At 41.1% G+C, this 17,272-nt stretch overlaps 1 protein-coding gene across 1 annotated transcript in view; it reads left to right on the forward strand.

Moving 5' to 3' along the window:
* The window catches only part of SHROOM4 (shroom family member 4), a 239,678-nt gene that overhangs the window by 112,609 nt on the left and 109,797 nt on the right, over positions 1-17,272 (forward strand). Inside the window, exon 2 of the mRNA XM_020900172.2 lies at positions 8,611-8,762. Within this exon, the coding sequence (XP_020755831.2) occupies positions 8,611-8,762 (152 nt within the window). The remainder of the gene's footprint in view (positions 1-8,610; positions 8,763-17,272) is intronic.

Raw genomic sequence — 17,272 nt, forward strand, 5'->3', positions numbered from 1 at the left:
GAATAAATGTGGGAAGAGTGGACATCTTTCTCTTGTTTCTGATCTTAGAGGTAACACTTTCCACTCTGCATCACTGAGTGTGATGTTAGCTGTAGGTTTGTTGCATATGGCCTTTATTATGTTGAAGTATGTTCCCTCTGTGCCCACTTTGTGGAGAGTATTTTTTTTATCACAAATGAGTGCTGAATTTTGTCAGAAGCTTTTTCTGTTTGTATTAAAATGATCATATGGTTTTTATTCTTCAATTTGTTGATGTAGTGTATCACATTGATTGATTTGTGGATATTGAAAAATCCTTGTATCCCTGGATAAATTCCAGTTGATTATGGTGATTGGTATATTTAATGTATTGTTAGATTCAGATTGCTAGTATTTTGTTGAGGATTTTTGCATCTATGTTCATCAGTGATATTGGCCTGTAATTTTTTTTTTTGTGTGGTATCTTTGTCTGGTTTTGGTATCAGGGTGAATGAGTTTGAAAGTTTTCCTTCCTCTGCAATTTTGGAACATAATCAGAAGGATAGGTGTTAACTCTTTTCTAACTATTTCAAAGAATTCACTTGTGAAGTCATAAGGTCCAGGACTTTTTGTTTGTTGGGAGTTTATAATCACAGTTTCAATTTCAATGCTTGTGATTGGTCTGTTCATATTTTCTATTTCTTCCTGGTTCAGTCTTGGGAGATTGTACCTTTCTAAGAATTTGTTCATTTCTTCCAGGTTGTCCATTTTATTGGCATACAGTTGCTTGTAGTAGTCTCTTATGATCCTTTGTATTTCTGTGGTGTCAATTTTAACTTCTCCTTTTTCATTTCTAATTTTATTGATTTGAGTCCTCTCCCTTTTTTTTCTTGATGAGTTTGGCTAAAGGTTTGTTAATTTTGTTTATCTTTTCAAAGAACAAGCTCTTTGATATTTACAATTGTTTTCTTTGTCTTTATTTCATTTATTTCTGCTCTGATCTTTATGATTTCTTTCTACTAACTTTAGGTTTTGTTTGTTTTTCTTCCTCTAGTTTTTTAGGTGTAAGGTTAGGTTGTTTATTTGTGATTTTTCTTGTTTCCTGAGGTAAGATTGTATTGCTACAAACTTCCCTCTTAGAACTGCTTTTGCTGCATCCCATAGGTTTTGAACTAATTTTCATTTGTCTCTAGGTATTGTTTTATTTCCTCTTTGATTTCTTCAGTGATCCATTGGTTGTTTAGTAACATATTGTTTAACTGCCACATATTTGTATTTTTTTATAGTTTTATTTCTTGTAGTTTATTTCTAGTCTCATTGCATTGTGATCAGAAAAGATGCTTTATGTGATTTCAATGTTCTTAAATTTACCAAGGCTCACCTTGTGGCCCAGCATGTGGTCAATCCTGGAGAATGTTCCATGTGCATTTGAGAAGAATGTGTAGTCTGCTGCTTTTGGATGGAATGCTCTATAAATATCAATTAAGTCCATCTGGTCTAATGTGTCATTTAAGGCCTGTGTTTCCTTATTGATTTTCTGTCTGGATGATCTGTCCATTGATGAAAGTGGGGTGTTAAAGTCCCCCACTATTATTATGTTATTATGTTATGTTTCAAGTTCTCCCTTTATGGTTGTTAGTATTTACCTTACATATTGAGGTGCTCCTATGTTGGTGCATATATATTTGTAACTGTTCTGTCTTCATCTTGGATTGAATTCTTGATTATTATGTAGTGTCCTTCTTTATCTCTTATAACAGTCTTTGTTTTAAAGTCTATCTTGTCTGATAGGGGTATTGCTACTCCAGCTTTTTTTAAATTTCCATTTGGATGGAATACTTTCTACCATCCCCTTACTTTCACTCTGTAAGTGTCCCCAGATCTGAAGTGGGTATATAGTAGATAGCATATATTCAAGTCTAGTTTTTGTATACACTCAGCCAGTCTATGTCGTTTGGTTGGTGCATTTAGTCCACTTAGATTTAAGGCAATTACTGATACATATAATCATATTGCTGTTGTTATTGTTTAGTCTCTAAGTCATGTCCTACTCTTTTGCAGCCCCATGGACTGTAGCCCACCAGGCTCCTCTGCCAATGATCCTATTACTATTTTCTTAATTGTTTTGGTTTATTTATTTTGTAGGTCTTTTCATTCTCTTGTGTTTCCTGCCTAGAGAAATTCCTTTAGCATTTGTTGTAAAGCTGGTTTGGTGGTGCTGAATTCTCTTAAGCTTTTGCTTGTCTGGAAAGCTTTTGATTTCTCCATGAAACCTGAACAAGACTCTTGTTGGGTAGACTATTTATGGTTGTGGGTACTTCCTTTTCAGAACTTTAAATATATCATGCCATTCCCTTCTGGCTTGTAGAGTTTCTGTTGAGAAATCAGCTGATAGCTTTATGGGAGTTCCCTTGTATGTTATTTGTTTTTTTCCTTGTTGCTTTTAATATTTTATCTTTGTCTTTAATTTTTGTCAGTTTGATTACTATGTCTTGGTGTATTCCTCCTTGGGTTTATCCTTCCTGGGGCTCTCTATTTCCTTTCCCATGGTATGGAAATTTTCAACTATTAGCTCGTCAAATATTTTCTTGAGTCCCTTCTCTCTCTCTTCTTCTGGGACCCCTGTAATATGAATGTTGGTGTGTTTAATGTTGCCCCAGAGGTCTCTTAGGCTGTCTTCATTTCTTTTCATTCTTTTTTCTATATTCTGTTTTGTGACAGTGATTTCTACCATTCTGTCTTCCAGGTCACTTATCTGTTCTTCTGCCTCAGTTATTCTGCTATTGATTCCTTCTAGTGTATTGTTCATCTCTGTTTTTGTTCTTTAGTTCTTCTAGGTCTTTGGTAAACATTTCTTGCATCTTTTCCATTCTTTTTCCAAGATCCTGGATCATCTTCACCATCATTATTCTGAATTCTTTTTCTAGAACTTTGCCTATTTCCTCTTAATTTAATTGTTTTTCTGGGGTTTTATCTTGTTCCTTCATCTGGGATATAATCCTCTACCTTTTCATTTTGATTAACTTTCTATAATTGTGGTTTTCATTCTGGAGGCTGAAGGATTGTAGTTCTTCTTGCTTCTTCTGATTGCCCTCTTATGAATGAGGCTATTTAAGAGGCTTGTGCAAGGTTCCTGATGGGGGGAGTGGTGGTAGGAAAAACTGGGTCTTGCTCTGGTGGGCAGGGCTATGCTCAGTAAAACTTTAATCCAGTTGTCTGCTGATGGGTGGGGCTGCATGGCCTCCCTGTTAGTGGTTTGCCCTGTGGTGACCCTGTCCTAGGGTCTGCAGGCTCTATGTTAGGGCTAATGGCGATTTCCAAGAGGGCTCATGTCAAAGGGCACCTCCCAGGACTGCTGTTGGCAGTGCCCCTGTCCCTGCAGCAAGCTGCCACTGAACCATGCCTCACAGGAGACACTACAACACCAGCAGGTATGCCTGGTTCAGTCTCTTATGAGATCACTGTTCCTTCCCTGTCAGTCCTGATACACACAAGATTTTGTTTATGCCCTCCAAGAGTGGAGCCTCTGTTTCCCCTAGTTTTGTGGAGGTCCTGCAGTTGAATCCTGCTGGCCTTCAAAGTCAGATCCCCTGGCAATTTCTACTCCCTTTGCCAGATCCCCAGGCTGGGAACCCTGACATGGGGCTCAGAACCTTCACAACAGTGGGAGAACTTCTTTGGTATTACTGTTCTCCAGTTTGTGGGTCACCTACCCTACAGATATGGGATTTGATTTTATTGTTATTGTGCCCCTCCTACTGTCTCATTGTGTCTTCTCCTTTGTCTTTGGTCATGGGGTATCTTTTTTGGTGGGTTCCAGCGTCCTTCTGTCACTGGTTGTTCAACGGCTAGTTGCAATCTCAGTGCTCTCACAGGAGGAGGTGAGCACATGTCCTTCTATTCCACCATCTTGAACCAATCACCATTGACTTTTAATACTGCTCTTACACTATTGTAATAAGGATTCAGTACCTGCTGGTTATTGTTACTGATGATATTTCTCCTGCTGATGCATTTTTTCCACAAGATAAATCTGGTTTAACTTTTCTTTCTTTCACTTTCTCATATTTCCTAGTTTAGTCAAAAAACTTAAGCAAGTATCTGCCATGTGTGTGTGCTTAGTCATTCAGTCATGTCCAATACTTTGCAACCCCATGGACTATAGCCCACCAGGCTCCTCTGTCCATGGAATTTTCCAGGCAAGAATACTAGAGTGGGTTGCCATTTCCTACTCCAGGGGATCTTCCTGACCCAGGGATTGAACCCACATCTCCTGCATTGGCAGGCAGATTCTTCACCACCACCCGGGAACCCCAGGTATCTGCTAATATCTTTTGTTTAGTATAAAAGCTACTAGAAAGCCAGTAAATACTGTTAAGTCCATTTTCTTTGTCTTTACTCTCAAGAAGCCAATTTGTCACTTTGTTGACAGATATTAGAGCACTTCATGCTTCATTGAGGATTCATCAAAAATTTCCAGTTCACCAGCTCATTAGCACAAAATTGGGCTTCAGGAATCTATTTCTCTCAGTATCCCAGCTGTGCTTTTACAAATGTTTCAACATTGATGGACCACTCTGAAACAATGGATAAATACCACAGGAAAATGAGAGATGGATGTTGTCAGTTTCATAGGAATGAAACATGAGTGAAGGCAAAGCACAGTGGGATTATCTGTGTTAGCAGAATGATAATGCATGACTTTGCTAACTGTGCACAGGTCACTGAATGTCAGAGATCCACAGGTCCTCAGAGCTCATCTAGTCAGACCCCCCACTTTTTAACCAATAAGGGTAGAAGAGGCCAAAGGAGGGGAAAGGGACTTGTCCAAGGTCAATCGGACTTCCCAGGTGGCTCAGTGGTAAAGAATCCACCTGCCAATGCAAGAGACATGGGAGACACAGGTTCAATCCCTGGGTCAGGAAGATCCCCTGGAGGAGGAAGTGGCAACCCCACTACAGAATTCTTGTCTGGGAGATCCTATGGACAGAGGAGCCTAGTGAGCTACAGTCCATAGGGTCGCAAAGAGTCAGACATGACACGACTAAGTGAACACACACACACACACACACACACACACACACAAGCACACACACACACACACACACACACACACACAAGGTCTATCATCCCTTCCCAACTTTCCAAACACCAGCTGGCTTTTGGCTGTTTGACTATTCAGTCAATTTTCAATTATTTGAGCCACTCACTGCGAGCCCAATGATCACTTAAATAATCCAAAGTGACACATAAGTTAACCATTGTTTACATTGGTCTTTGTAAAGATGTGTGTTTATTACTGATATTCCAATGTGTCTGGGTACAATCTGAGAATTCATCACACTTCAAATGAAACAAGAAAGAAACCCTGAAGGGCTGATGCAGGAAGAGCTGGAAAGTTGACCAGCCATACCGAATGGATAGCATCAAATGATGCTGTATAGCCCCTCAAGGAGGACATGCTATTCCAAACATGTTTGTTGATTCACACCTCTCCTGCACCCCAACCAGTTATAAGTTGCACTGTAGGAAGGGAAAAACAATATCTTTTATAGAAGAATATACATATTGTTTTTTCACCCTTTCTTCTTTCCCTTTTCTTTCCTTTTCCTTGCTAGAAAAAATGAACAGCTGCTTTATCTTTTATATAAACAAATATGTGGTTGAGCCATTGACCTGGAGAACTGGCTGTCAGGATGCCAAACAGTAAATGGAAAACATGCTAGATCCCATGAATATAGAGGTGGAGGAGGGAGGAGGAAGACCAGTGAGCAATACTTTTTACGAGAATCCAAAAGTCAGGAGGAGTAAGAAGGAATCTGTTGTATAGCTCAGTGAATTCCCTGGGTCTGGGAAAGAGCTAGTTTGGAGTATAGTCCAAGGGCTCTTCAATCAAATGGAGTTTCATTTCCTGATCTGGCCCTGTCTGTACTTTGGGATTGTGCTGAGTGCCCATAATTTTCTGGTTTGTTGTCTGCAAATCCTCACACTTGGGCTAAAATGGAATTATTATTATTCATGTTCTGAAGGTGATGCTGCTGACGACTGAGAAAGGGCATGGAACAGAAAAAGTGGCATGAACAATTGGCTTGAGGCTACATTCCAAGAAAGTGTCCCTATAAGGATTCAGATGGTGGTAGCCAGAGTGGCAGTAGGGAATGAAAAATGCCTGAGCTTTTGATGCAGCCATAATTAAGCATTTTGGTTTAAGAGGTACCCCCTTTCATTTTCTCATCTAGAATAAACAAATCTTGTTGATGTAACAAAGTGCTTAATAAACCCGAAGTGGTACTTAATATCAATACATATTGAAGCTCTCCACCTGATGCGGAGAGCTGACTCATTTGAAAAGACCCTGATGCTGGGAAAGATTGAGGGCAGGAGAAGAAGGGAACGACAGAGGATGAGATGGTTGGATGACATCACCGACACAATGGACATGGGTTTGGGTGGACTCCAGGAGTTGGTGATGGACAGGGAGGCCTGTTGTGCTGTGGTTCATGGGGCCGCAAAGAGTTGGACATGACTGAGCGACTGAACTGAACTGAACTGAACTGAAGGAAAGACTTGCTATGGTTAATGGTAATATGGATAATTGAGTTATGTGAATTTAAAAATAGAGTGAATTAAGACTAATGTACATCAACAGGAAAAATCTATTAGTATTCATTAGTTAGACTCCTGTTTATGGTTCTTTGTTAGCCTAAGGAAGCCCTTTCCGATAACTAATGCCTGTTGAAAATCCTGCCTAATACTTTCCATGGATGCAAAAGGAATAAGTCATTCACATAGAACTTCTGACATTCAAGTATAGCATTTTACTTCTTTTTCTTTTTTGGCAGCAGTGACTGTGAAGTAATAATGATGATGACAATGGAAATAAGAGATCCTAATTAATTTGCTGAAAGTTGTTCCCCATTTACCAATATTGGCTTGTTTTGTCTTGAGTGGTGGCCCAGGTACTAGAACAAAGGTATATATATATTCAATGTCACTTGGCTAACCTATGATTTGTCAGACAAAGGTTAATTTTAAAAAATGTTGGGTTAGCAGCAATAAATTTAATAACAGTCTGTGATTTAAGTCAGAACTTCAATTTATTTGATGGGATTTTTTAAATCCTGAATTAACATTTTTCTCTGAGCTCAGGAGGTCTCATCTGCCAAATTGCACATGAGCTGGCCAACCAAAAGCTCATCAATATTCTAACTTACACAGTATGGGGATAGATTGGGGCGATGCTATAAAAGACTGAAAGAAAAATTGGAACAAGAGTAGAAGTAAATGTAAAAAATACCTGCAGCAAAAACCAGTCCTTAGTTGTCCAGTTTAGAACTTGACTTTCCCTAAGAATTATATGGTTTAAGCATCTTCAACTTTTTTTGCCTCCGAGAGAAATAAACAGTCAAACAAACATCTCTTCTTGATTCCATTCATAGGTTGGACCTTTTTTCACCTGCCCATCTCCATGGACGTATGAACTTTAGATGGTAATCTACACCTAAATCTGGGAGCTATGTGTGCCTCATTCATTTCTGTATCTCTAGCAGTTAGCATGTTGTCCCTTGCATACAAAAACTTTACCAAAAATTAACCAAAAACTTTAGAATAGATTAAAGGATGGATGAGATGACTCCTGTCACCATTGATGAAATTAATGTTCCTATAGGTAGAACTCACCTCTGTGATAGAAAAAAATGTTACATACAAAAGTAGATGTAAATAAGGATCCTTAAGGGACATTCTGCTTTGCTTTCGCCTACTCCAGTGGTTGGTAGTTCTTCCTTTGGTTTCAATGCCCACCTCCCAGCCTCACTACATTCCTGCCAAGATTGCCCTTGACCAGTGGAAATTCTGTAAGCTGTGGTGGAACAGGTAATACCTATATTCCCAAGTTTTACCCAGTGCCCACTGTGTGACAGACACTGGAAGCATTGTGCTAGGCACTTGTTGAAGAGGTATTGATAAGTGACCTTTGTATATTTTGTGATTCCATTCACAGAAGGTTGAGCTGGAAGCTACCTTCAAAGTCTTCAGAGTCAACCCCCTTGCTGCAATAATCAGAGCTCGCATTCACTGAGAACTTACTGCCCCCAGACACTTCATAAACTAATGGCCCTGTGAGGTAGGGTGCTTATTTTCTGTATCTCTCATTTGGAGCCATTGAGACATGGAGATGTTAGGTAACTTCCTTGTGGTCACACAGCTAGGAAATACTAGAGCCAAGACTCATGCTCAAGTTTGTCAGACTTCAGAGCCTACTCAGAGAAAAAATCTTGACAAAAGTCACTTTGAGCCTAGTTCTTCTGGCCCTAATTTAGTGTTCACGGATTGCTATCCTATGCTCACACACTGAGGTTTCTTAAAATATCATTTTGTTATTTAGAAGCACTTGTCTCCCCAAATGGACTGTGGATTCCTCCAGGGCAGAGATTGCATTATATCTGTGGTGCCTTCTCTCTTGAGGGCATGCCCAGGCTTTGCTTTCAGTAAATAATGGCCTGTGACCAGCTTCTTACCTGTTCTTTTGAGCATCTTGGTGTCATCCCCCAGGACTTCATGTGGCTCAGAGGTTAGGAGGAGCCAGGAAGTAGAATTTTGGGGAAGGAGTCACCTCACCACCTGCTTTCTGTTTTGTTCTCTACAATACAGATTGAAGATGGAGGCAAGGCAGCCTTGTCCCAGAAGATGAGGACTGGTGATGAACTGGTGAATATCAATGGCACTCCATTGTATGGCTCCCGCCAAGAGGCTCTCATCCTCATCAAAGGCTCCTTCCGGACCCTCAAGCTGATTGTCAGGAGGTAAGGTACAGGGAGATTTGCTGTAAGGTGCAGGGGCCACTGAAACCTCTTGGTTGCTAATAAAGCCTCAATAGAGTTATGTCTCTATCAATATCAAGGAAAGAGGTGTTTCACATGAACGGAATTTTGCAGACAACTGAAGCAGAATGGCATAAGAGAAAGGGCCTTTGGTTCAAATCCTAGTACTGTCACATGCTACCCATGTTATCTTGGATAAATTTATTTTACCTCTGTAGGACTTAGAATCCTTATTTGCCTTTGAGAGAACTAAATGACTCATTACACGCCAAGGTCCTATCTAACCTACTGTTTTCTCATCTACTCCTTCACATGAGGCTGCCACTGCTGAAACACATATATTTAAAGAGACCCTATTCCCAGCATGGTAGGCCCTCTGAAGGCTGTTGCAAACTCTAAGATAAGAAGCCTGCTCTTGAGGAGTGTGCAGTCTAACAGGGTAGAAAAGACACACATATGACAAATTAATTAGCAATACATTTTTTAAGAAAGCCATAAAGGAGATTCCACAGGGTAAGGGTGATTATCAAATGAATTCTTGACCGAAATTGCTGTCAGAGTTCAAGAGAAAGAAAAGGCACTTCAGAAGAGATGATTAGAGTAAGATTTCATTGAGGAGGTGGAATCTTAGCTAAAAGATGGGTAGAATTTGATAAGAAACCGTCAGGAGGGGAAAAGCTTTCCAGGTAAGTAGAGTGGCATAAGGAGGAGGAAAATAAAGACAGTCATTTTATTGTTGTCAAAGCATCTGCCTATTGGTGAGGTTTCCATTGGTCTCCCTTTCATTTTGCTGCTGTTTATTTGTTTTGTACTACTGGAGTTCATACTTCTCCCCTTCTGTTAGTTTATTTCCTTTATCTTATACACATCCCTAAGCTTTTCCATCGTAATTATTTTTATTAGAAAAAAATTTAAGTGTCTTCCTGCAGTCATACTTCCCCCTCTGGCTTCTGCCCCATCTTCTTTTAATTCATATCCAGAAGGAGAGTGTATACTCACTGTTTTCTCTTACTTATCATTTAGCTTTCCACCCACTGCAGTCTGAATTTGACCTCCAGAAGTCCACTGAAACTTCTCTCTTTCTCTCTCTCTCATTATATACACACACATGCACGCACACACACACACACACACACACACGCATATGTATATGTGTGTGTGTGTGTGTGTATATGTATGTATGTATGTATGTATGTATATATGAAACCTCCTAGCTGTCAAAGTCAGTGGGTTATTTCCAGTCTTCATCATATATGACTTACATATGGCATGTGACATTGTTGCTCTGGATTATTCCCTTCTTTGTGAAACTTTCCTTTCTTGCTTTCAAGATATTCTATTGCTTTTCTTTTTCTACCTCTCTGTTCATTTTCTAAATGAGGTTCCTCTACCACTTGCTCTTCCTCTGCCCATTCCTTTTAAATGCCAGTGTTTCCCCTAGTTCTACCCTTTCTATTTTCATTAATATACCATGGAAAAATCTCACCTGATCCCCAAGTTTCAACTATCACCTGTATGTTGATGACTATATCTCTTATGCCCTAGACCCCTGTGGCCAACTTCCTATTGGACATTTATACTTAGATGTCTCAGAAGCATTTCACACAAAACATGCTCAAAACCTAATACATCATCTTCTTCTCATAAGCTCCTGATCTCAGTGACTGGGACCACTATACCCTTAGTAAACCAAGCCATTTTTTATTTCCTCCATTTTTCTCCTGCTCTATGTCCAAATGATCTCAGTAGGGATGAAAATATATAGGATCCCACTGATTTATTATATTATTAAAACCTGCTGGTCCTTAAGATTAAGCCATGCCTGCACATGTACCTGGTGGCACTAGTGGTAAAAACCTGCTGCCAGTGCAGGAGACATGAGATGCAGGTTCGATCCCTGGGTTGGGAAGATCCCCTGGAAGAGAGCATGGCAACCCACTCCAATGTTCTTGCCTGGAATTTCATGGACAGAGGAACCTGATGGGCTACAGTCCATGAGTTTGCAAAGAGCTGGACAAAAGTTGCTAAAGCAACTTAGGAGCAAACTAAAATGGACTGGAATGGGTGAATTTAACTCAGATGACCATTATATCTACTACTGTGGGCAGGAATCCCTTAGAAGAAATGGAGTAGCCATCATAGTCAACAAAAGAGTCCAAAATGCAGTACTTGGATGCAATCTCAAAAACGACAGAATGATCTCTGTTTGTTTCCAAGGCAAACCATTCAATATCATGGTAATCCAAGCCTATGCCCCAACCAGTAATGCTGAAGAAGCCAAAGTTGAATGGTTCTATGAAGACCTACAAGACCTTTTAGAACTAACACCCAAAAAAGATGTCCTTTTCATTATAGGGGACTGGAATGCAAAAGTAGAAAGTCAAGAAACACCTGGAGTAACAGGCAAATTTGGCCTTGGAGTACAGAATGAAGCAGGGCAAAGGCTAATAGAGTTTTGCCAAGAGAACGCACTGGTCATAGCAAACACCCTCTTCCAACAACACAAGAGAAGACTCTACACATGGACATCACCAGATGGCCAACACCAAAATCAGATTGATTATATTCTTTGCAGCCAAAGATGGAGAAGCTCTATACAGTCAGCAGAAACAAGACTGGGAGCTGACTGTGGCTCAGATCATGAACTCCTTATTGCCAAATTCAGACTTAAACTGAAGAGAGTAGGGATAACCACTATACCATTCAGGTATGACCTAAATCAAATCCCTTATGACTATACAGTGGAAGTGAGAAATAGATTTAAGGGACTAGATCTGATAGACAGAGAGCCTGATGAACTATGGACGGAGGTTTGTGACATTGTACAGGAGACAGGGATCAAGACCATCCCCATGGAAAAGAAATGCAAAAAGGCAAAATGGTTGTCTGAGGAGGCCTTACAAATAGCTGTGAAAAGAAGAGAAGCAAAAAGCAAAGGAGAAAAGGAAAAATATTCCCATTTGAATGCAGAGTTCCAAAGAATAGCCAGGAGAGATAAGAAAGCCTTCCTTAGCCATCAGTGCAAAGAAATAGAGGAAAACAACAGAATGGGAAAGACTAGAGATCTCTTCAAGAAAGTTAGAGATACCAAGGGAACATTTCATGCAAAGATGGGCTCAATAAAGGACAGAAATGGTATGGACCTAACAGAAGCAGAAGATATTAAGAAGAGGTGGCAAGAATACACAGAAGAACTATACAAAAAAGATCTTCATGACCCAGATAATCACAATGATGTGATCACTCACCTAGAGCCAGACATCCTGGAATGTGAAGTCAAGTGGGTCTTAGAAAGCATCACTATGAACAAAGCTAGTGGAGGTGATGGAATTCCAGTTGAGCTATTTCAAATCCTGAAAGATGATGCTGTGAAAGTGCTGCACTCAATATGCCAGCAAATTTGGAAAACTCAGCAGTGGCCACAGAACTGGAAAAGGTTCCAATCCCTAAGAAAGGCAATCACAAAGAATGCTCAAACTACTGCACAATTGCACTCATCTCACACATTAGTAAAGTAATGCTCAAAGTTCTCCAAGACAGGCTTCAGCAATACGTGAACCAAGAACTTCCCGACGTTCAAGCTGGTTTTAGAAAAGGCAGAGGAACCAGAGATAAAATTGTCAATATCTGCTAGATCATCGAAAAAGCAAGAGAGTTCCCAAAAAAACATCTATTTCTGTTTTATTGACTACGCCAAAGCCTTCGACTGTGTGGATCACAATAAACTGTGGAAAATTCTGAAGGAGATGGGAATACAAGACCACCTGACCTGCCTCTTGAGAAACCTGTATGCAGGTCAGGAAGCAACAGTTAGAACTGGACATGGAACAACAGACTGGTTCCAAATAGGAAAAGGAGTACGTCAAGGCTGTATATTGTCACCCTGCTTATTTAACTTATATGCAGAGTACATCATGAGAAACACTGGGCTGGAAGAAGCACAAGCTGAAATCAAGATTGCTGGGAGAAATATCAATAACCTCAGATATGCAGATGATACCACCCTTATGGCAGAAAGTGAAGAGGAACTAAAAAGCCTCTTGATGAAAGTGAAAGAGGAGAGTGAAAAAGTTGGCTTAAAGCTCAACATTCAGAAAACTAAGATCATGGCATCTGGTCCCATCACTTCATGGGAAATAGATGGGGAAACAGTGGAAACAGTGTCAGACTTTATTTTGGGGGGCTCCAAAATCACTGCAGATGGTGATTGCAGCCATTAAATTAAAAGATGCTTACTCCTTGGAAGGAAAGTTATGACCAACCTAGATAGCATATTAAAAAGCAGAGACATTACTTTGCCAACAAAGGTCTGTCTGGTCAAGGCTATGGTTTTTCCAGTGGTCATGTATGGATGTGAGAGTTGGACTGTGAAGAAAGCTGAGCACCGAAAAATTGATGCTTTTGAACTGTGGTGTTGGAGAAGACTCTTGAGAGTCCCTTGGACTGCAAGGAGATCCAACCAGTCCATCCTGAAGGAGATCAGTTCTGGGTGTTCATTGGAAGGACTGATGCTGAAGCTGAAACTCCAATACTTTGGCCACCTCATGCGAAGAGTTGACTCATTGGAAAAGACCCTGATGCTGGGAGGGATTGGGGGCAGGAGGAGAAGGGGACGACGGAGGATGAGATGGCTGGATGGCATCACTGACTCGATGGGCATGAGTTTGAGTAAAACTCCAGGAGTTGGTGATGGACAGGGAGGCCTGGTGTGCTGCGGTTCATGGGGTCGCAAAGAGTCGGACATGACTGAGTGACTGAACTGAACTGAACTGAACTGAACTGAATGTATATCTTTCAATGCTACTCTCTCAATTAGTTACATCTGCTTCCCTCTCTGTCATTTTGGAGTCAGACAGACACATGTATGCTATTTCCTAGTTCTGTCACATGGGAAATAATAGTTCCTATGTAATAGCATTATTGTGATGATTAAATGAAGCAATTTATGTAAAGTGCCTTTATCATCATGGGTTCTCTGAACTTCAGTCCCACTCCTTTCCCTGGGGTATAAAGAAAGCATATTGGAGTAACCAGCCACCATTATGAAATAAAGAGAGCCACAAACTGTATTGTGCTTTGCAACCTCACCTTCAGAGACAAGATTTGCTGGGAAACCATTAGAAATAAAAAGATCTGATGGGAAATAAAGACCCTTATGAAATACTGGTTATACAGAGATATCAACACTTAGAAGGAGTGTGGACATGATCTGCAGTGACTTCTGATACAGTCATAAGAATGAGAGTTCTCAGGTGTGTCAATCACTTATCCTCCATTGATGAGTTTTATGTCCTCATTCTCCCTGCTGTGGTGACATCTGCCACTGCTAGTCACTTCAAGTTCAGTCTCTCAATCGTGTCTGACTCTTTGTGACCCCATGAACCGCAACACGCCAGGCCTCCCTGTCATTTAGGAGTGGCTATAATTATGACCTTGGAAATGGTAGGACCCTTTGGTTTTCATGGTGTGGCAGGTCCTATGGCTCCCTAAGCCTACATTTTCTATCCTTTCAGCCTCCTCCTTTCAACCCCTGTTGGAAGAAGCATTCAGTGACATAATTTATTAAGTGATACTGCCCTCTTGTGGAAAACTTCACTTTCACCTATGTTTTACCCTGGGGATGGTATAGGACGTTTATTCCTTCTTTTCCTTAGTTGAAGTTATTCTTCTAATTTATGAAAAAGCTCTTGGCACATAAATGAAATATGATCTCCTTGAAATTTAATATTTAGCCTAGTATTTTATACTAAGGTGGAAAGTCTTTGCTTGAGTAAAACAATCAACTGACAAAGATTCAGTAGTGAGCTTTAGGTCCAGACTTGAATTTGGGGGATGAATATAAAGGAGGAACTTTAGTAAATGGCTCATTCTGAAAACCCAACCCAGCTCTTCCTCCTATATTGCTTTTTAGATAATGGTTAACTAAGTCAGAAATCTAGGTGTTGCCCTCAGTGCTCCTCTCTTGCCTCAATCCACTTCAATTCAAGTTATACCAAGTCTTGAGTATTCTACTTGCTGGAAGCCTCTCTGTAGTTCTTACTTTAATCCAATTGTTCATTATTTATTATCTGTGCTGTGCTTAGTCACTCAGTCATGTCCGACTCTTTGCGACCCCATGGACTGTAGCCTGCCAGGCTCCTCTGTCCATGGGGATTCTCCAGGCAAGAATACTGAGAGTGGGTTGCCATGCCCTCCTCCAGGGGATCTTCCCAACCCAGGGATCAAACCCAGGTCTCCTGCATTGCAGGCAGATTCTTTACCAGCTGAGCTACCAGAGAAGTCCCATTTCTTACCTGGACCATTGCAATAGTCTTCTCACTGGCTTCTCATCTTATAGTCTCACCTCCTTCCAATCATTCCATTCTCCAAATAGACATCTAATCATGTCACTTATATATTTAGGGAAAAAACAAGACCAATAAATATGTAATCATAATTGTCCCAAGAGATTCATTTTACATTGATAGAAAATACAAGCTTTGTTAAGGATTTATATTCATGAACCATTTTTTTGAAAAAAAGTACCTAAATATGTGAAGAAAATAACCCGCAAAACAAGAAGAAAACTTATAAAAATGTCTGTATTGGAGACTTTAACATAATTTAGCTATAACAGATAAAGTAGACCTAAAATATATATTTCAAGGACTTTAAAACCATAATTCATAAGGCCAACTTAATGTCAAAATTATATTTTATGGACAGTGTTTTCAAATATTCTGATAACATTTAAAAATGATCATATGATATGCCACAAAGAAAACCTTTGCAAATTCTCACAAGTAGAAATCACACTGTTCTCTGATGATACTGTAAAACTTTTATAAACTTGAAAACAGATTTAAACAGAAGTCTTGGAGGCGGTCCTGAGATGGCAGAGGAATAGGACGGGGAGACCACTTTCTCCCCACAAATTCATCGAAAGAACATTTGAACGCTGAGCAAATTCCACAAAACAACTTCTGAACGCTGGCAGAGGACATCAGGCACCCAGAAAGGCAGCCCATTCTCTTCGAAAGGAGGTAGGACAAAATATAAAAGACAAAAAGAGAGGCAAAAGAGTTAGGGATGGAAACGCATCCCAGGAAGGGAGTCTTAAAAGAGGAGAGGTTTCCAAATACCAGGAAACCCTCTCACCGGTGGGTCTGTGGGGAGTTTTGGAATCTCAGAGGGCAACATAACCAGGAGGAAAAAAATAAATAAATAAAACCCACAGATTACGTGCCTAATGGCAACTCCCAGCGGAGAAGTAGCCCAGATGCTTGTGTCCGCCACCAGCAAGTGGGGGCTGAACAGGGAGGCGCAGGCTGCCTGCGCCTGGGGCCTGAATACCCTGAGGCAATCTGAGGGAGCTAACATGAGGTAGCAACCCAAACTGTGGAACAGCCCGAGAGAGAGAGAAAAGAGAGAGAGAGAGAGAGAGAGAGAACTATCCCGCAAAAAGCCCTAACCTAAGGCACTGCTGGCCCGCTCACAGAACAAAGGACTGAGCGAATACCAGAGGAGAGCTAGCTGGCTGCGGACCAGCCCATCCCCCGCCGGAGGCAGGGAGGCAGGCAGGCGACAGCCAGAGCTGGAAAGGGGCAATCTCGGCCCCAGAGATGGCATCCTCTACCAAACTGCAAGTAGGCTCCCAGTTGCTAACCAAGACTTCCTGGGATTCTGGACAGTTGACATCTGCCGGGAGGGTTGCAGCCAGAGATCAGCTCCCCAGAAGAGACACACGGCACACCTGAGAAGGCGCGCCCACTGTACACCCAGGAAACTGAGCGGCTGGGATGGGGGAGGTGATAAGACGCACCCCCCACCTGGGGAGAGTGCGCTTGCCAAGCACCTGGTCACCTGAGCTGCTCGGACCTGGGAAGGGCACAAAATGCAGGCCCAACTGAGTCTGTGCCTTTGTGGAGTACCTGAGAACCTGAACCTGAGTGGCTTAGACCTGGGAAGTGCATGCAACCCAGGGCCCACTTTAGACAGTTCCCCTGCAGAGCAACCTGGAGCCTGAGCAGTGTAGACTAGGAAAGCACACACGCCATGAGTAGGGGCAAACCCAGTGCAGCTGAGACACTGCGAGCACTCCCCACACACGCCAGTGATATTTGTTTGCAGTGTTCCTCCCTCCCCACAGCACGACTGAACAAGTGAGCCTAAATAAGTGACCACCTTTGCCCCCCTTGTGTCAGGGCGGAAATTAGACACTGAAGAGACCTGCAAACAGAAGAAGCCAAAATAAACAGAGGGAACCACTTTGGAAGTGACAGGTGCAACAGATTAAAACCCTGTAGTTAGCACCGACTACATTGGAAGGGGCCTATAGATCTTGAGAAGTATAAGCTGGAACAAGGAACTATCTGAAACTGAACTGACCCCACACTGCCCTCAACAGCTCCAGAGAAATTCCTAGATATATTTTTACTATTATCATTTTTTAAATTAAAAAATTTTTTTTATTTTTAAGTCCTCTATTACTCCTTTAATTTTCATTTTATAAC

The sequence above is a fragment of the Odocoileus virginianus genome, unplaced genomic scaffold (assembly GCF_023699985.2).
Source record: "Odocoileus virginianus isolate 20LAN1187 ecotype Illinois unplaced genomic scaffold, Ovbor_1.2 Unplaced_Contig_18, whole genome shotgun sequence".
Classification (NCBI taxonomy): Eukaryota; Metazoa; Chordata; class Mammalia; order Artiodactyla; family Cervidae; genus Odocoileus; species Odocoileus virginianus.